The sequence below is a fragment of the Artemia sp. Qi Xiang Cuo genome, chromosome 15 (assembly GCF_049724085.1).
Source record: "Artemia sp. Qi Xiang Cuo chromosome 15, ASM4972408v1, whole genome shotgun sequence".
Classification (NCBI taxonomy): domain Eukaryota; kingdom Metazoa; phylum Arthropoda; class Branchiopoda; order Anostraca; family Artemiidae; genus Artemia; species Artemia sp. Qi Xiang Cuo.
In genome coordinates this window covers 39,622,297-39,642,989 of record NC_142808.1, presented here as the reverse complement: position 1 = coordinate 39,642,989, position 20,693 = coordinate 39,622,297, and the positions used below count along the sequence as shown (strand labels likewise).

At 34.0% G+C, this 20,693-nt stretch overlaps 2 protein-coding genes across 3 annotated transcripts in view; both read left to right on the top strand.

The window, feature by feature from the left end:
- The window catches only part of MED16 (mediator complex subunit 16), a 92,144-nt gene extending 86,935 nt beyond the window's left edge, over positions 1–5,209 (top strand). Inside the window, exon 15 of the mRNA XM_089100884.1 lies at positions 2,567–5,209. Coding sequence (XP_088957010.1) covers positions 2,567–2,705 — 139 coding nt within the window. The 3' untranslated portion in view covers positions 2,706–5,209. The remainder of the gene's footprint in view (positions 1–2,566) is intronic.
- Positions 5,210–18,379: 13,170 nt separating this feature from the next.
- Positions 18,380–20,693, top strand: part of LOC148943669 (myotubularin-related protein 10) — a 108,230-nt gene continuing 105,916 nt past the window's right edge. The window contains exon 1 of one of the 2 annotated variants that reach the window (XM_089100964.1): positions 18,380–18,459. In XM_089100964.1, the coding sequence (XP_088957090.1) occupies positions 18,409–18,459 (51 nt within the window). In that variant the 5' untranslated portion in view covers positions 18,380–18,408. The remainder of the gene's footprint in view (positions 18,460–20,693) is intronic. The other variant, XM_089100965.1, reaches the window with a different exon arrangement.

Sequence of the window (20,693 nt, the reverse complement as noted above, 5' to 3'; positions counted from 1 at the left end):
ATATTTATTGACTTAGGTAATATTCTCTTACTTCTCAGGTTTAGAGAGACCAAAGATTGATTTTGAATTCGAATCTTGTTTAGCAACAGAGATTTATTGAAATAAATACCTAGAGATGATAAAAAAAAATGAAAATAACAATAAGGAATAATAAGGAATGAATATTCTTAAAAAAAAAAAAATTGAAATACAAATAGTAAATGTTTTATACTAATGGAAGAAAAACTCGTTCTGGACAAACCCCTGAAATTTTAAAGATATCTAAACTATGTTAGAAATCTAACATTTCAATCCTTGGAAAATCTCAAAGGGGACTGAAACGGTCAGGAATTTCCCAGCTCAGCTACTTAACTTTCGACTTTCAAAGGAATTTCTTCCGGAATTCGATTGTCTACCCTAGTTAAAGCATGGATAATATATTAATATACTTCTGATTTTATATTGTTGTTTTTTTTCAATTCTGCAGTCTATGCATTGTTGCCGTCGCTGCTATTAACTTAGAGATTGACTAAGTTGTTATCTTTATTTATTAATTATTATAATTATTATTATAAAAATCATAAATAATTATATATACATATATATATATATATATATATATATATATATCTATATATATATATATATATATATATATATATATATATATATATATATATATATATATATATATATATATGTATATATATGTATATGCATATATATACATATATGTATATCTATATATATGTATATATATATATATGTATATATATATATATATATATATATATATATATATATATATATTCATAATAATCATTATCAATTATTATTTATCTCTGGTGGCTGTTTACTGTCATTGCTTTTGCTCCTGTTACAGTGACTACTGTTCCGAAGGTTACCATGTTGTTGTTGTTGCGCTGGACTTTGACGTTGCTACTGTTAAATTTTTCCAATGCAGAAGTAATATGTGAGTTACACGTAGAAAATTGTATGTAGTTACGCCTTTTCTATTCATTGAGACAACGCAAATGTTGCATCTTTGTCAACTAAATATATTCTTTTTTAGAAGTATATGAATTAAATTTTTCACAGATTAGCTCTGTGATTTTACAAAATTCCCTTTTTCAATATAAAAGTTTTATAAATAGTGCAAACCACCCTCCTTTTCCAGATGCTTAATTGAACCTCCATTACGAATTCTGAAAATAACTTCTAACAGTATAAGGTAGCCTCCCATCTATTTTCCACACGGACAAGCACAATAAACGAATTTTTAAATGAAGTGTTTAAATTTTGCGATTTAGACAAACATAGATGCCTCTGACATGGTCAGAGAAAAGCAGTATGCTAAAAACAAAGGTTCGGTAATATGTATTTCATTATGACAAAAGATAAGCCGAGGTGTAACGAAGCAAACAGATTAAAAATGATAGCGATGATGATTGGGTTTTGACATGGATAAGGTCATAAATACCTGCCATACCTTTGAAAATCTAAAATATGGACTGGATAAATCGTTGGAAGAAAAAGAAGTTTTGTCCCACCGCCTGAACAATTAAAACAAACAAAGGTTTGGCGATATGTCTTTCATAATGAAAAAAGACAATCCGAGGCAAAAGTTAAACGTCCAATAAAAAAAATGTAATTTTACAAGGACACCACTTCTAATTTAGGTCCACCTGGAATTCATGGCATCAAGAAAAGGTTCAAATTGTCTGCGTTTAAAAGATAAGCGACAGTAAGAATCTATATATAGAAGCCTGCCGCGTGCCCCATACATTTGTTTAAAAAACAAAGGTTCGGCGATACGTATTTTGTAATGACGAAAGATAAGCCGAGGTGTAACAAACCAAACAAATTGAAAATGAATAGTGATGATGATTGGATTTGACACGGATAAAGTAATCAATGCCTACCATACATTTGAAAATTAAAGATATTGCCTGGATAAATTGTTGGAAGAAAAAGAAGTTTTTTTCGCTCAATCTGAACAAATAAAAGGAACAAAAGGTTCGGCGATACGTCCTTCATAATGACAAAAGACAAGCCAAGGCAAAAGAAGTTTTTGTCCAAGAAGAAGTTTTGGTCGTTAATGCCTTCCATACTTTTGAAAATCAAACTGTATATATATATATGTATATATATATATATATATATATATATATATATATATATATATATATATATATATATATATATGTATATATATATATATATATATATATATATATATATATATATATATATATATATATATATATATATATATATATATATATATGAACAAAACAAACAGTAAGACTCAAAATATTTAAATCACTGTCTTGTGCGCCTCCACATCTTTCTCTATAAAACTTCCTACCGCGATAATTAGGTCTCTAGAAGTAGTCTCCAAAATATTCTTCTGCAACTATGACAAAGGGATAAAGATCATTTTAAAGAATATATCTCATTTCTAACTTTGTTTTTTTTTTAAGTATTTGATACGCCTTTTCGTTTAGGATATGACGATAGAATATTCTATTTGCATTTATATTCAGCTTAATGTACCTTCAGGGTTCAAATTCTAAATTTATTTCAGGTGCTCTGGCTCAACTTTGCTCAACGGCTGGGCCCGTTCTGCTGCTATCCGATCATGGGAAATGAGATGGACAAGCCATTGTCCTTGTGGTGGTATGTGGCTAGTACAAAAGCCAGGTTGCCTTGTGGCTAGCGGATAAATTGACAAGGAAAATAATTTGCATTTCTATTTTGAGAGTTACTGTAAAGTTTGTTAAACCAGGAATATATGAGTAATTAGGATTAAATTAGTTGAAGAATTGATGAATTAAGAATAAATTTTATATAATTAAAGGATTAGTTAAATGAACTTATTAAGTATAATTAATTAATTAAGAGGAATTAATTGAATCAAGGATTAAAAGGTACCACGAAAAGAAATGAAAATGGAAGCTCTAGTTACTAAAATGTCTCAAGTATTTGCTGAAATAGTTACAAATATTTAGATTATTTTGAAGCATTGTTTTTTATACTGCACTGCCTTTGGGAGTAAAACTCAAAGAAGACCAAGTTACTAAAGTTTCTTTAATTGGCAGTGAAATACTGTTGATATTGTAATGAAACAGTCTTTCAATTTTTCCCTTGAACTCTAAAAAAATTTCCATAAGAAACTAACTAAATTAAATCCATAAAGCACCGGATAAAATTAAAAAATGAGATGAACTGTTGGTTTTGACTCATTAACTGTTGCTAACAATAATTGACAAAAAAAAAGTTAGTTCGGCCGCATGATGGCTTGTAAAAGTATTAAAAAAGTAATTAAATATCCTTAACTCTTGCACTAATTGACAGCTAAGCACCATAGACAAAAGAATGTATTTTAAGTGGTGAGGGAATATGTGGTTAATGGTTAAGGGGTCTTGGTGTAATGGTTAATGGTGTAAATTTAATAATACAGCCAAGAATTCTATTGGAAATGACAGTCATGAGCCTGGAAAGCCACAAGATAGTGACAGAGAAGTTTCTATAAATTTACATTGTTTAGGAAAGATTAAGGTTGACCTAACGGTTAAGGGTAAGGGGTTTGAAAGTGTTATATTAAGTCTTTTGCGCACAAAAACCCTCCCAAAGCCTCATGAGTCTTGAGAATCATACAATTTTTTGTTATTTTCTGCTTTTACTCTTTTAAAAAATTTGCTTTCTATCTTCAGAAAGACTTGTTTAGTTTGGGTACAAAATAATTAAGTACTCCAACTTTCAGAACTGGCTGAAAGCTAAGTAACATAGGAAAAGGGCATATTTTTAGAGATATGGAGAGAAAATTCAAGGTGCCATTACCGATCAGCGAGCACAAAACCCCTCCCAAAGCCTCATGAGTCTTGCAAATCATATAATTTTGTTATTTTCTGCTTTTACTCTTTTGACAAATTTGCTTTCTAACTTCAGAAAGCCTTTTTTAGTTTAGGTGCAAGATTATTAATTACTTGAAAATTAAGTACTCCAACTTTTAGCACTGGCAGAGGAAAGGGCATATTTTTAGAGATATATAAAGAAAATTCAAGGTGTCATCACGGATCTGCGAACACAAAAATCCTCCTAAAAACTCGTGAATTTTATGACTTTCTATAATTTTCTTATTCTTTCCCATTTTTCGCTAAAACTTTTGACAAATTTGGTTTCAAAATCCCAAAGGAGATTAAAAAGGATTCTAAACAAGAATCAATGGTTTTGATTTTGATGTACCAATCATTTGCTGAAAATGATGTTCAAAATGCATCGGTGCTAAATAATGTTCATAATAATATACAGGATTTTTTGGTGTTAAATATTCAGGATCTTTAGGTTAAGGTGTTGTGTATACCAATAAAAACGTGTTTTGTATAAATTTAGTATGGATTTGGTGAGGTTGGGATCAGAATTTTTTTAAGTTTCAATGGCTGAAATTTTTGACGTTTTTCATTTTAATGAAATATCTTTACTAGTGTAAAAATTTAAAACTAGATCACGGGCTTTGGGGCTAAAATCTAAAATGGAAAAGGGACATAAACTAGTTTTACTTCTAAACAGTTCAGGTATTGTTGACTTACGGATTTCTGGACCTGCTCTGGATTTTCTCTGTGTAATGCTGCAAGTGTTACATTTCATCATGCATATAGCCTAATATAAATTTCAGTATGACTGAATGATTGCTGACAGACTTCCGTTGGAAGTTCCATTTAAGATTTAATTTTGTGGTTAGATAGGGTTGGGGTAGGTTTTTCAAAGTCTCTCTAGAAATTAACGCTTTATTTTGGTGGAACTTTCATAACAATGTCGGGATATAGTTATGTCCTTTTTGTATGAGGACTTGCATAAAATAAACATTCAGCTATAAAAAGAAATAAACATTTATTTCGATGAAGTGGTGATTTGTTTTTACTCCAGCCTCATTTACATTTTCCAAAAAGGAAAGAAAAAACTTTAAATTTTTCTTAGTAGGGCTTAAATTTGTGTAGTTTGTAATTTTTCTAGATATTTTTTAGTGTGTATATTTATATCAAACTCAACTGCAAATTATTTGCATCTCTTTGTCTTTTTTGTATTTATCATATAAAGTCCGTGTCTTATTTAGTGTTTATTAATAATATGAGTTACTTTCAAAATAGTAAAGAGATGGAAGTGACAATTACAGAGACTGTCATTTAACGCTATATTAGTTTTTTGTTCAATAAAATTATACTTAATAGCACTTGTGTACTCAAACAGTATTTTGTAATATGATAAGTAATTTTCGACGTGGTTGCACAACAGGCATATTAACGGAATTTAGGGGTGAGTTCCCTCCCTTGTAAAATATGACATGGTATATATTGCATAAAAAGCCACGGGGCCACCTCAGCAAACAAGATAATAACTAACATTAAGAAATAAATGACTATTTTAGCAACATATAAAAATTACAAAGAAACACTTAGCCTATAACACCCTACAATTTTCAGTGTGATACATACTTACTGATGAATTTTCCGAGCCTCCTAATAGTGTCGTAACTTTCACCAATCAGGCTTAGCAGCCACTCTTTGTAATATTTTTCAGACTCAAATGTTTTCAACGTTTCGCTCCTGTATATCAAATGGAACTACATTTTATTTATATCGGACATAAATATAAACATATTGGGCAAAATATGGAGCCTGTTTCCCCTAGCTTTGCCGATATAATTTGTTCTTTCACGAAGAGACAAACAATTGAATTAACCTAGTATGTTGTTAATATGAATTTAACATTCATGGAATCCTTTGGAATAGTTTTTTGCCATAAAACATCAAAACTTGGTTATTTTCATTTATCTTGGACACATTTTCACTTATATTTTGAATAACATGGAGCAAAACATTGAGCATACATATGGAGTCTTTTTTCCCTAACGTTGTCATTACACTTTGTCCTTTCATGAAGAGACATACAAATTGACTTCACCTAGTAGGATGTTTACATGGTAATTTTTTGGAATACTTATTTCCGTTAAACATCAAAATCTAGTTATTCACTTTCATGTTGGAAACAATTACATTTATATTATGCATAACATGGAGCACAACGTTGGGCATAAATATAGAGCTTTTTTTTCATAACTTTATCAATATATTTTGTTCTTTCACCAAGAGGCAAGCAATTAACTTCAGCTAGTGTAATGTTCATGTAGTAAGTATTTGAAGTAGAATAAAACTTCAAATATATTGGAAAAATTATATCTTATGTTTTAAACCTATAAAATTACGTCTAAAAAGTTTTAATTATAAAATATATATCTTTTTTTCTGCAACCTAGGTCTCGTTCGTTTCAAGTCACCTGTTTATAGAACACAGAAGCTGTGTGTTTGATTACAAATTTTTGTCGACAAAACAGCAACAAAATATGAATGACAAAAAAACTATTGTGAATCTATGTCGACATAAGCGTCTTCTTTTGACAATATAAATAAATTGTATTCTCTTCTCTCTCGTTATGTTTTTCTGTTGACATCATTGTCGACAGAAGGGGTGAATGGAATACCATATTGGTGAAATTTCAACAAAAAAACTTGAACTGAATGAAAATCTACTGCTGTCAAACTCAAAACCCTTATATTCAACTCCAGATGGCCACAAAATCACAATAAGAAACCCGAACATAGTTAGATTTTTGTTAGTTCAATATACGTGATCATCTAATGGCAATTTTCTAATATACCTTTATCTGCCTTTGTAATATTAGTTTTTAAAAAGTTGAATTCTAAACGAGTCTATACAAGTATGTAACCAATAATTGGTTACTAATATCGTAACATTACTATTGAATATTTATGGGGTTCAAAATATCAATATTAGACATGAAAAGTATTCATCATCAAATTTTTGCCGAAATATTTGTTTGGTTTTATAATCCACAAGACGTACTAAAAATGAAAGCACGCTGTCGAGTAATATAAAGAAGAAAATGCAAGAACAAAAACTTTCAGCAGCAACAGAATGCCCATTTGAACTTTCGAATACGACTATAGGGTCTACTTTCTCGTCATAGTATCCAGTGTCTGAAAGTTTCAATGGATTTTCCCTAACACGAAATTGATTTACAGTTTTAGTATTGCGAAATCGACGTGTTAAGTAAGTGTGAAATTTAAAATGATTGGGATACCCTTTGAGCCGGGCTTAATGGGTTTTGACTGAAAACATTAACAAAAGCACCAAGATAAGTTACCAATGGTGAACAAAAGCGAGTATAAAGTAATCAAAAACACAGTTAACCGAATCTCCTCATCAGTGGTGTCGTTTGGGGGTGGCCGGGGGGGGGGCTGTTGACCCCCCCCCCAATAAAGTGAAAAAAATATTATATAGCCCATGCCCCTTGACTCTCTGGATGTGGACCTTTTTTGCCCCCTCAATAAAAATGCTGGAGCTACGCCCCTGCTCCTCATATAGCAGAGAATTAGGCGTAGAAAAAAAAACTTCCTATGGTAATACTAATTAGAACGGAGCATGTAGAAAAAAAAAATTAGAAATGAAATGCCGGGAGATTTACATAGAGCCTACAAGCCGAGAGATTTGGATATAGGCAGTTTGTTTAATAATAATAACAAAAGAAAATAGTTTTCACATATATCGAGAGAGTCCTTTCCAGGTATCTCGAAGACTGTGGGTTCGAGCGTCACTCACGGCAGGATGCTTATATGAAGTCTTAATTATTACATCTAACAATGTATGACTGCCCCTCATCTCTAACAATGTATGATTCCCTCTCATAATAACAGACAATCAATTCCACTTACTTCTATTTTTGTTTACTGTCCTTGGTGCTAATTAGGAAGCCTACTTTACTTATTGTTGAAAACTGATCGTTCAATTACTCATAGGTATTACAAGGATGCAAGGCCGTATCCAGGGGGGTAGGGGTTTGAACCCCATCTCCCCGAAATTTGTGTCTGACTCGTAAAAACCATAACCAAAATGAATATAAACAAATTCTTGGTGCGTTAAAAAAAATATGTACCCCCCCCCCAAAAAAAAAACAAACCTGGATACGCCCCTGCAAGGTTGTATTCCAAAGTAAGACAATTTATTTTCATCACAAAAGCTAGTGACCTTACGTAAAGTTACACTCGAAAGTTACTGTCGTAATTCGTTTGTTTTAATAATGATCCTTTAGTTGCGGTATACTTATATTTGCAAAGATCGGTCTTAAGCCCACTCCTCTCACTGCTTCAAAAGCATTTTCATCATTTTACCACTAGTAATATTTGCCACTTGATTCCTTATAAGTCGAAATCTATTTATATCAACTTTACTGCAACTTAACTATTATTCCGGGAATAAATTGATTACAGAAATGAACTAGTCCTTCGTCTATACCATTGGTCAGTCCAGAGTGTATCCATCAGTTGTTTTAAACCTTTGTTTTTAATTTATATTATTTATTTTTGAGCTCCTCCCGAACCAACCCATAATTGAAGCAAAATTAAAACTTGAATCAAAAATAGCTATAGTCCCCACTGAATACAAATAAAGGCATACCATGGTATTGGGACATCTTCTTTATGGGTACCCTAAATTAATACTTACTTCATGGCGAAAATGATTTGCGTCCAAAAAACCTGATGCGACAAATAGACAGCGCTGCTAAATTTGAAATTTAAAATGTATATCTTCTTTTATCGCTGCAAAAAAAATGTATAAAGCTATTCATGAAAATGGATAATTCTGTATGGAATTACGGAGACAGAAGAGTATATTCTTTATTTGAGGAAAAATTGTGAGCTATATGTGTATAAATTTTAATCTTTTTGGGGAACTATTTAAAAAAAAAAAAAAAAAAAAGTTTTTAAAGAAATGTACAGAAATATATTAAAACCTAAATGAACAAAAGTAAAGTTTTATAATATTTTGAAGCATAAACGAGCAGAAAATTAGCATTAATGAATAAGTAAAACCCATAAGGAATAATAAATATCAAGATGACTAATCATGCTAAGCACAAATATAAGAGATAGATGAATATAAAAACAAACCGAAATTAAAAATAGTTAAGTCAAAATTATAACGAGCAGAAACTACCACAAATAAGCCCGAAACTTCTAAAGGCTAGAGCATGATCAGTGCTTTACTGAAAACGGTTTGTATCTATAGCAGTTCGTTTTTATTTGTGATTAAATAAAAAAAAGTTTTTTTAACTGAAAGTAAGGAGCGACATTAAAACTTAAAAACGAACAGGAATTATTCTGTATATGAAAGGGGCTGTCCCCTCCTCAACGCCTTGCTCTTTACGCTAAAGTTATACACTTTCTCACAACTCTATTTTTTTAAACAATAAAAAACTTGAGCGTAAAGAGTGATGCATTGCGGCGGGGACAGCCCCTATTATATACGGAATAATTTTCTGTTCGTTAGAAGTTTTAATGTTGCTCCTTACTCTCAGTTAAAAAACTTATTTTTTTATTTAATTTCTGAAAGTTTTTGAATTAATGCAGCTTTGATTTTGGCTCACCGTACATGAATAATTAGAATGAAATTTGCATATTAATGTTATGGCCTTTTCGAAATTTTGTTCTGACGTAACTTACGAATTAACTTACGTAACAAATTTCTATATTTGTATATTTTTATTATGTATATTAGGGAGTTTACCCCTAGTCAATACCTCGCTCTTTACGCTAAAGTTAGAATTTTGTTCGAATCACAAACCCCTGAATCACAAAGGTCGGTTAATTAGAATAGATAGCTCTTTTGAAAGTGCTAAAAAAAACTTTTGCGCAAAGGGCGAGGTGTTGACTAGGCAGCATACCCTCTCATATACGTAATAATTTCTGTTTGTTTTAAGCTTTAATGTTGCTCCTTACTTTCAGTTGAAAAAATTTGTTTTTTTATTTAATTTCTGATCGTTTTTTATATAATGATGGAAAATCCGGTGCGCCCTTCATAGAAATGTCCCTTCCTCCACGGAAACATCCTCCTTGGAAAGATCCTCCCCCGTAACCCCCTCCTTCCAACCAGAAAAAACTCCCTCCTGAAACGTCTCTATACTTCCAAATAACCAATGCTATATGTAAACAATGGGTAAAGTTCATAACTTGCAGCGCTTCCCCCGGGAACTGTGGGGATTAAATCATCCTCAAAGACATATTTATTAGATGTTCGACTATGCTGAACAAAATGGTTGTCTCAAAATTTTGATTGAGTGACGTTGGGAAAAAAAATGATCGTGAGAGGTGGCCAAGCTGCCCTCCGATTTTTTTGGTCACTTAAAAAGGGCACTAGAACTTTTGATTCCCGTTCAGATGAGCCCTGTAACGATATTCTAGGACTACTGGATCGATACGATCACCCCTGGGATAATAAAAACAAAAACAAATAAACACGCATCCGATATCTTTCTTCTGGCAAAAAATACAAAATTCCACATTTTTGAATATAGGAGCTTGAAACTTCTGTCGTAGGGTTTTCTGATACGCTGCATCTGATGGTGTGATTTTCATTAAAGTTCTGTGACTTTTTCGGGTTGTTTTCCCCTTTTTATCGAAAACAATGCCCATTTTTATTCAGGTTCATAACTTTTGATGGGTTAGACTAAATTTAATGAAACTTATATATTTGAAATCAGAATAAAAATCTGATTCTATTGATGTATCTATTGGTATATAAATTCCGGTTTTTAGAGTTTTGGTTACTAATGAGCCGAGTCGCTCCTTACTTACAGTACGTTACCATGAACTGTTTGATAACATCAACAACGAACCCTTTCATGATTCTAATCAAGGTTTAAAAATAAGATCTGCAATGAATAATAAAGGGTTCACCGCCCTCTCCCCTCTCCGTCTCTCAAAGCCTCTAAAACCATAAGCATTTTGAACAGTGTGGTGTTTATTGGTCAAAACATGGACCTCAAATAAAAGGAAAATACGACAACGATCTCGAATACAGGGAAGAACTAGTAGAAGTAGATTGATTGTTTAAGACAAAAGGACATTGGTTTCTTTGAATTTCATTTATTTTTCAAAAATGTAAATATTTTTACTTTTATAACTTTAACATATCAAATAATGTTAACATTTAGATTACTAAATATCAGTATATGTATATTAAACTGACAATGCACATTTATTTGTAGTTTTTTTAGTAAAGGGCAAATTATGTTCTGGCCTTGGGAAGGTATAGGGTTTTTGAATACTCATGTTAATTTCTGCTCGTTTTGAGTTTGACTCGGTTATTTATTGTAATTTCTGTTCGTTGTGGTTTTCATTTATTTATTGATACTGATTTTCGGTAGTTTCATGCTTGGTAGATTATTTGATTTTATTTTTGCTCATTTTTTGTTTAATGGAGTTCTTTACTTTTCTTTGAAAAACTTATTTTGTGGAAAAAGTTTTTTTAAAATTAATTTCGGTTCGTTTTATATTGACATAGTCTTTTCAGGGAAAAAGAAAATAATACTTTAAATCTTTTCGTTTTTTTAAGACTTTATAGTTTGGTCAGCTATTTGCATGCTGGAGAAACATTTTCAGCAATTTTTAACAACATACACCCTTTTAAAAATCTGGACACAAATAATACTGTTTAATTTAGTTTCATACTTCTTCTTGTTGACCTGAAATGGAAAACGGGATACCATTCGCAAAAAAATCTGCTTACCTTTGATAACTTGGACAAACTTACGTTATTTTGACTTGGTCAAATTTTAAGAGCAGAAGTAGCCCCGAAAGTTTGAACATGATGCCTTCGGTCGTTCTTGGGATACTGCTGAGATGCCTTATTGGGAATTAGCATTAACACAATGCATTTTGATTTAATCTTAAAGCAACATTTAGTTTTTAAACATAAAGGCAAATGGGAAGATGGGCATGGGAGGGGGATTAGTTTCCCTCCAATCACTTTCGACTATTAAAAGGGCATCAGCCCTTTCTATTTTCAATCGAATGGGCCCTTTTCGAATTTCCTATGACAACTCCTTTGATGCGAAGTGCCCTAGTCTAAACAACAACAGCAACAAAAAAATCATACATTATACCCACATCGATCTTTACTATAAAACTTTCAAGCCTTCCAATCACTTTCGACTACTAAAAAGGGAACTAGGCCTTTCGATTTCTAATCAAATGAGCCCCTTTTAAGTTTTTACGACAACGCTTTCTGTAAACACCTTATATGCCCCAAGGGTATAAATTACAACCCTTACCCTACGGGCTGTGAGGGTGGTTGTCATCTTCTAAGACAAAATTTCCTGAACTTTCAACTACGTTAAACGAAATGGCGATCTCAAAATTTTTATTGGAGGTATTTGGGAAAATGGTGGGTGTGAGAGGGGCGTTTGTCGCTCTCCCATCACTTTCAACTATTAAAAAAGGCATTAGCCCTTTCAATTTCCAATCAAATGAGCCCTTTTGAAGTTTCTAAGACAACGCTATCAATAAAAACCTTATATGCCCCCAGGGCATAACTTACAACCCTTGCCCTGAGGGCTGGGGTTGTAATACTCAAAAACCTAATTTCCAGTATTTTCTACTATGTTGAACAAAATGGCTATCTGAAAACTTTGATTGAATGTGTTTGGGGAAATGGTGCAAGTGAGAGGGTGGTTAGTTACCCTCCAATCACTTTCGACTATTAAAAAAGGCATTAGCCCTCTCAGTTTACAACGGAATGAGCCCATTTTGAAGTTTTATGACGACTCTATCTTTAAAAACATTGTTTGCCCCCAGGGCAGTTGTGGCTTCATGGGTCCTGGGGGCTCTGGGGGGTTTGTCATTAATCAGTCCGTGATTCCTATACCTTTCCACTACGTTGAACAACATGGCTACCTCACTGCCGTGATAGAAGGGTTGTAATGTCCGAGGGAATGTGGAAGGGGGGTTAATTATTCCTAACTCACTTTCTACTGTTAAAAAGGGCAATGTCAGTTTCGAAACAAATGAGTTTCTTTTGAAACTTCTACAACATCTTTCTAAATAAACCTTATATGCCCCCCGGTCATAACTTACAGCCCTTGCCCTGAGGGTTCTGAGGGGATTATCATCCCCAAAGACCTAATTACCACACTACGTTGAAGAAAATGGATATCTCAAAATTTTGATTGGATGTGTTTTGGGAAATGGTGGGTGTGAGGGAGGGGTAGTTGCCCTTCAATCGCTTTCGACTATTAAAAGGGCAATAGCCCTTTCAATTTCCAATTGAATGAGCCCTTTTTGGTGTTTTTACAACATCGCTTTCCATAAAAACCTTACATGGCCCCAGGGCATAACTTCGAACCCTTGCCCTGAGGGTTGTGGGGGGAGGGGTTGTCATCCTTAAAGAACTAATTTCCAAAGCTTTCAACTACGTTAAATAAAATGGCTATTAAAAAATTTTATTGGATGTGTTTGGGCAAAAGGAGGGCGTGGAAGGTGGGGTTAGTTGCCCTCAAATCCCTATTGACTATTAAAAAGGGCACTAGCCCTTCGAATTTCCAATCGAAAGAGCTCTTTTTCAAGTGTCTATGACAAAAATTTCAATAAAAACGTTTATGCCCCCAGGCCATAAATTACAACCCTTTCCCTGAAGACTGTGGTGGGAGTGTCCTGCTCAAAGGTATAATTTCCTGAACTTTAAACTGGGTGGAACAAAATGGCGATCTAAAAATTTCGATTAGATGTGTCTGGGGAAATTGTAGGCATGGAAGTGGTGTAAGTTTCTTTCCAATTACTTCTGACTATTAAAAAAGACACTAGGCATTACAATTTCCAATTGAATGAGACTATTTTGAAGTTTATACGAACATGCGTTCTATAAAAACCTTATATGCCCCCAGGGCATAACTTACAATCCTTGCCCTGAGGGCTGTGCGTGGGGTTGTCATCCTCAAAAACCTAATTTTAAGAACTTAAAGCTACGTTGAATAAAATGGCTATCTAAAAATTTTGATTGGATGTGTTTGGAGAAAAGGTGGGCGTGAGAGAGGGGTTATTTGCCCTCCAATCACTTTCGAATATTAAAAGGGGCACTAGACCTTTGAATTTCCATTCGAAAGAGCGTTTTTTGAAGTTTCTACAACAACGCCTTCTATAAAAACCTTATATGCCCCCAGGGCATAACTTATAACACTTGCCAAGAGGGCTATGGGGGAGTGTCCTCCTCAAAAAATAATTTCTACCTGGAAATCAACTACGCTTTACACAATTGCTATCTCAAAATTTTTACGGTGTCTGTTTAGGGAAATACTGGGCATGCAAAGGGGGTTAGTTGCCTTCCAACCACTTTTGACTATTAAAAAAGGCACAAGCCACTCCAATTTCCAATTGAATGAGCCCTTTTTGAAGTTTCTACGACAACTTCTTCGATACGAAGTGCGCTGCTCTAAAGGAAAAAAAAACATTGTGCCAACATCGGTCTTATATGCCCTCAGGGCATAACTTAAAACCCTTGCCCCGAGGGTTGTGGGGGAGTGTCCTCCTCAAAAATATATTTTCTATGTGGAAATCAACTACGCTGAACAAAATGGCTATCTCAAAATTTTGATTGGATACGTTTGGGGGAATCATGGGCGTGGGAGGGGGGGGCTAGTTGCCCTCCAATCACTTTTTACTATTAAAAAGGGCACTAGCCACTCCAGTTTTTAATCGAATGGGCCCTTTTCGAAGTTTCCACGACAACTCCTTCGATACGAAGTGCTCTGGTATGGAAAAACCAAAAACAAAAAAAGAAATAATACGTTGTGCCAACATCGTTCTTTACTTAGGCAGTGCGATTGCGCTGTCTATGAAATAGTGGGCGTGGAAGGGGTGTTAGCTGCCTTGCAATCACTTTCGACTATTAAAAAGGGCACTAGCCATTCCAATTTCCAATCGAATGAGCCCTTTTCGAAGTTTCTACGACAACTCCTTCGATACGAATGATACCTTTTTCAAGTTTCTACGATGAAGATTTCAATTAAAACCTTATATGCCCCCAGGGCATAACTTATAGCCCTTGCTCCGAAGACTTTGGGTTGAGTGTCCTGCTAGAAGGTAAAATTTTCTGAGATTTATACGGCAGGGAACAAATCGGCTATTTCAGAATTTTTGTTTCATGTGCTTGGGGAAATGGTGGGCGTGGAAGGGGTATTAGTTGCCTTCCAATAATTTTCGACTATTAAAAAGGGCATTAGCCCTTTCAATTTCCAATCAAATGATCCCTTTTTGAAGTTTCTACGACAATTCGTTCTATAAAAACCTTATATCCCCCAGGGAATAACTTACAACCCTTGCCCTGAGACCTGTGGGGGGGGGGGGTTATCATCCTCAAAGACGTAATTTCCAGAACTTAAAACTACTTTGAATAAAATGGCTATCTGAAAATTTTGATTGGATGTGTTTGGGGAAAAATGGGTGTGAGAGGGGGTTTAGTTGCCCTCCAATCACTTTCGACTATTAAAAAGGGCAATAGCCCTTTGAATTTCCAATCGAATCAGCATTTTTTGAAGTTTCTACGTCAACGCCTTTTATTAAAACCTTATATGCCCCGAGGGCATAACTTACAACACTTGCCCTGAGGGCTGTGGGGGAGTGTCCTCCTCAAAAACATAATTTATATCAGGAAATCAACTACGCTGAACAAAATGGCTGTTTCAAAATTTTGATTGGATGTGTTCGGGAAATGGTGGGCATGGAAGGGATGTTATTGCCTTCCAATCACTTTCGACTATCAAAAAGAGCACAAGCCACTCCAATTTGCAATTGAATGAGCCTTTTTCGAAGTTTCTACGACAACTTCTTCGATACGAAGTGCCCTGCTCTAAAGGGAAAAAAATAATAAATAATACATTGTGCCAACATCGTTCTTATGTGCCCCCAGGGCAAAACTTAAAACCCTTGCCCTGAGGGTTGTGGGGGAGTATCCTCCTAAAAAATATATTTTCTATCTAGAAATCAAATACGCAGAACAAAATGGCTATCTGAGAATTTTTATTGGATGTGTTTGGGGGATTGACGGGCGTGGGGCGGGGGCTAGTTGCCCTCCAATCATTTTCGACTATTAAAAAGGGTACTAAGCCACTCCAATTTCTAATCGACTGAGCCCTTTTCGAAGTTTCTACAACAACTCCTTCGATACGAAGTGCCCTGGTATGGAAAAAAAAATACATTGTGCCAACATCGTTCTTTACTTAGGCAGCGCGATTGCGCTCCCTATGATACCTTTTCAGTGCAGTGCAAAATAAAATTTTCAGGCCAATCGGAAAAAAAGGTTTTTGGTGCTTTTTTGTGCCAAAGCCCAAATTAGGGTCAACTTTGCCTTTGTGGGTCTAACCAACAACCTTCAAGTTTTAAACCGCTCAGAAAAAAAAGTTTATTTGTCCTTTTTAGGGGCCTAATTTTCGGGTGAAACCAAACCAGTTTTTTTTGCGATTTGGGTTGTTTTCTACTTGACCTAATGACTTATTAGGTATCGAAAAATCCGAGCCAATCGAAAAAAGTAATTCAGTTCCTGTTTTTGGTGGTCTTTTTCTGCCTAGCCTAAAATTTTCTGCGCATGAGTACATTTTGACCCAGGATCTTACAGGTGTAAGTTTCTGATCGTTGTGAGAAAATGATTTTAGCTCCTTTTTGGGGAACCATTATTTGTCTTTCTCTCTTTTATCTTGCGCATTGTGGTTTTCTTGACCCAAGGACTTAATACATTAGTTTTGAGCTGATCAAGAAGAAAGTTTTTGATCTTTTTTTACCCATACCCAGGAGATTCAAATCCCTAACCTAAAAACTGTTGGGGGACTCCTTTTTAATCTATTTCTCGGCCACCCAATACCCTTTTGCCAGCTCAGGCAGCAATTGTTCCTGCTAGCATAGCAGCGATTCCGAATAATTCCCTTCCGTTCAAAAAAGCAAAATTCGGGATCTTTTTCGCGCTGTATACTTTCGGGCCTGTCTTCCATCTAAAAAAAAAAAATTTTTATCCCTTTTCTGGTACTGCGGGTGAAAAAAATTTCCATTCAATTTGTTCTTGTTCCTTGGGGTTGCTATGGCCCATGGACTTCGGGATATAAGTTTATATCTGATCAGTTTCTAGCTGAACAATGCCCGCCCCCCTTTTTTCACCATAAAAACTTTTTGTAAACATTTGCATAATTTGTGGCCCTTTCTGCAAGTGCTGGAAGAGTAGTTCCGTGTCATCACTGGAGCTATAGTTACTAGACCTTTTGAAAATTTTGAATATTCTTGCTCCGATGTTAAGGCGAGGGGTACGGGGGTCATATAGCAAAAACGGTTTGGAAGGGGCTGGCTGCCCTTTCATACGAAGTGGTCAAAGGAAAAAAAGAGCAATACATATGAGGCACATGGCTCTCGACTTAAGCAACGCTTAAGTATCCCCTCTGATCTAGCACGCTTATTCGAAAAGGTTACTCTTAAAAAGTACACTTCCCCCTCTCCTCAGGAAAAAAGATACAAGTCAAAGGGTCATCAGATATATTAAAAAAGAAGAAAAGTTGACGATCAAGGATACTTGATAATACTCCAAGAGAAATAATGTCATTTTAGGCATCAAAGATTACATTAGTAGCCAAATCGACCTTATTCTGGAATGTAGATTAGGACAATCCTTCTGTCACGTGTTAGCTCTAGCTCTTTTATACGTAATTCCTTTTGTTATGTTTACATATGTGCAGTTATTCCGTCTACCAAAGGCAAAAATATACACACTTTAATTTGCGGATTTTCGTGATTAAGTGGTTTGTTATGCTTTTATATTTTCTTTCAGTTGTCTGAGAAGCCGAGTGTTGAAAATAGTTCTACATGGGTTTTAGAGTTGTCTGTTCTCTTCTTAAAAATATAATAAAAAATCAATATGCCACCCCTAAAATGGAAAGAATGAGAGGTTTACACTAATTGCATGCCTCCTACTTATTTTTTACACTATTGGCAATTTCATAATCAATTGACAATTTTACCGTAAAGTATAGGACAAAGCATTTTGAAATTTTTCTCACTCACGGTTCGAACCCACACTTGAATTATTGACAATAACAAACAACAGCGAAATTAAAAGTATTATAAATTTTGAATGTTCTGTTTTTGACTGTGAAAGTTTCATTTTAATAAACAGATTCTAACATCATTTTAACACTGGATTTTGGTATGTTTTTATTTTAGTTCTGCTAACGAGAAATGGGGGTTTCAAGGCGGTCATTGCGAAAAGCATTTCTTTCCAACTAGAATTTGAAGTATTCACTCATATTAAAACGGGGAAGTACTGTTACGTTAAAAGATGTAAAAATTCTTATTTAAAACATGGTCGCTCATTTCCCTGATCTGATAAAAAAAAATATGGGCAATATTTTCTTTTCTTTTTTTTATAGCGCTACATATGAGACTTAACAGAAGAAGTAATAAGATGGCAATAGTTTAAATGTACTTGTTCAAATAGAAAACATTCACCGACAATTGGAAACAAATGAGAATTAATATTTTGCATGGAAAGTTTTAAATCATACATAATTATTGATGATGCTGAGTCTGATGCCGTAAGTCTTCTTTTTAAGGAACTTAATGATAACTTACAAGAAAAATAAGATTAGGAAAACATGCCTTTTAATGCACTCCCAAAGTCAAAAAGAATCACAAGAAGTTTTTTCCCATTACTTACCTAAGTAGAAGGTGAATAAACCACTGTTTGCATTTTATATGCCATTTCCAAATATACCAATTATGGAAAAAGTGAACAGTAATCAATGCCTTTGTTATGCTCTTTCTGAATATAGGCCTAATAATCACCTTAGGTTAAAAATCACTTTGAGTGTCCTCCATTATGGACCCTCAAAGATGATACCTTTTTATCTGATTTGGTATTTGTTTACCCTTGCGTCGCATGATAAGGAGAATGTTAAGAAAACAATTCTTACTTTAAAATATATATAATGATCCTAGTTCTTATATTATCCAATGGGAGAACCTTTATCTTCAAGTCTTTCCTCTAAAAATCCTTCTTTTTCCAGCTTAAGAGAAAATGCATCCTAAAATCACCACCTTTTTGATTCAATCTTTTGAAATTGCCACCAAATAAGTTGTTTTATAGAGAGTGTTCATGCCTGTCTTTTTAATATTTTTTTTTAATGAGCAGTACCCCAACCCCTAAATATATCCAAATCAGGGTATATATTTCTACATCAGAGGGGTGGGGATATATACTCTGAATGTATATGTATATTTACAGCAATATTATTATTTTTTAATGAGTTTTTTTTTTGTTAATGGTATGATTTCAAACAGAATTCACAATTTCTATAATTTCAATATACCACTGCCTTTTCTTTAAACACGTGCTATCTCACACGTGCTAAACGCTATCTATAAAACAACTTATTTGGCGGCAATTTCAAAAAACTTAAGCATTGAATCTGAACGTGGTAGTTTTAGGAATCTTTTTCTTTTAAGCTGAAAAAAAAAGGATTTTTAGAGGAAAGACTTGATGATAAAGGTTCTCCCATTGGATAATATAAGAACTAGGATTTTTATACATATTTTAAAGTAAGAGTTGTTTTCTTAATATGTCTCCTTATCATGCGACACAATGCTAAACAAATACCTCTGATTTTTGGCTATATAAAAGGGTTAAAGACAGCAATTCTTACTTCATCATATGCAGAATAATTGTAGTTTATACATTCCAATTGCAACTTCAATATACTTTACCAACCCCCTCCCCTCTCATGTGCAAATATACAGCCTGGATTATATATTTCCCATGTTTTTTCTAGTTCTTGATTTTGTCATAGTTGATTCAATATACAGGTAGCCTAAACCAGTTCATCAACAAAAGTGATGCTAACCTTATTTACCTTAATCTGCACTTTGGAGCAAGGCCCATTGTTGTATCTGTTGTTGAGATGGCAGTTAAAATATATTACACAAAATATAAAATAGCAGGGTTGTGACTATTTACAGCCCAGTGACACACCTACCAACAGCAGTATGGTTGAAAAATAGGGAACACAGGGCATTCTTTGCTTTGAACATCATTTACAGCACCACAATGTTCTGAAACCATTATAGCATGTCCATAAGTGCCTATGCCCACACTATCTCCCAAGTCTATCCCAAGAGACTAAAGAAAATCTAAGACAACATTTCCAAGTGTTTCTTCTTTTGATTGCTTTGAAGTTCCTAATGCTGTCTGAGTAACATGTTTTGTGTAGGTCTAAAAATAACCCCAACAAAATCCTCATGTCTTGTGTAATTGTTATTATAGCAAAGGGCAATATTAATTGTGACTTGTCTTGCACATCTGTTGTTTCATCAACAACAACACTGTAGAACTTGGCAGAATGAACTTTTACAAGAGTTTCTTTAAGAATCTCTTTGGCACAACATTCAATTAATTCATTCTGTTTTGCTTTGCTTATATACGTAACATTTGCATCTAAGCTTTCTGGATGTTGTTTAAAGTAATGTCACCACTATTTACACAGTGCCTTAAAAATTCTCAAAATATCCCCCAAAAAACACTGGACAATTTCCTAAATACTTAAGGCAGGCAGATAAAGTGTTGTCAAAACCCTTTTCAAACATACATTGATCTTGAAAACAAGTCACAGAAATCTGATGATATAATTTTTTGCCCATGCTATGGGGGGGGTCACCCCTGGATCTGTCACTAAGACCACTGTACCAGAAATTGTAAAAACCACATTGAAACAGTTTTACTTAGGATTTTTTATTTGATTTATGACTTGTTTCACTTTGTCCATAGTATAGACTT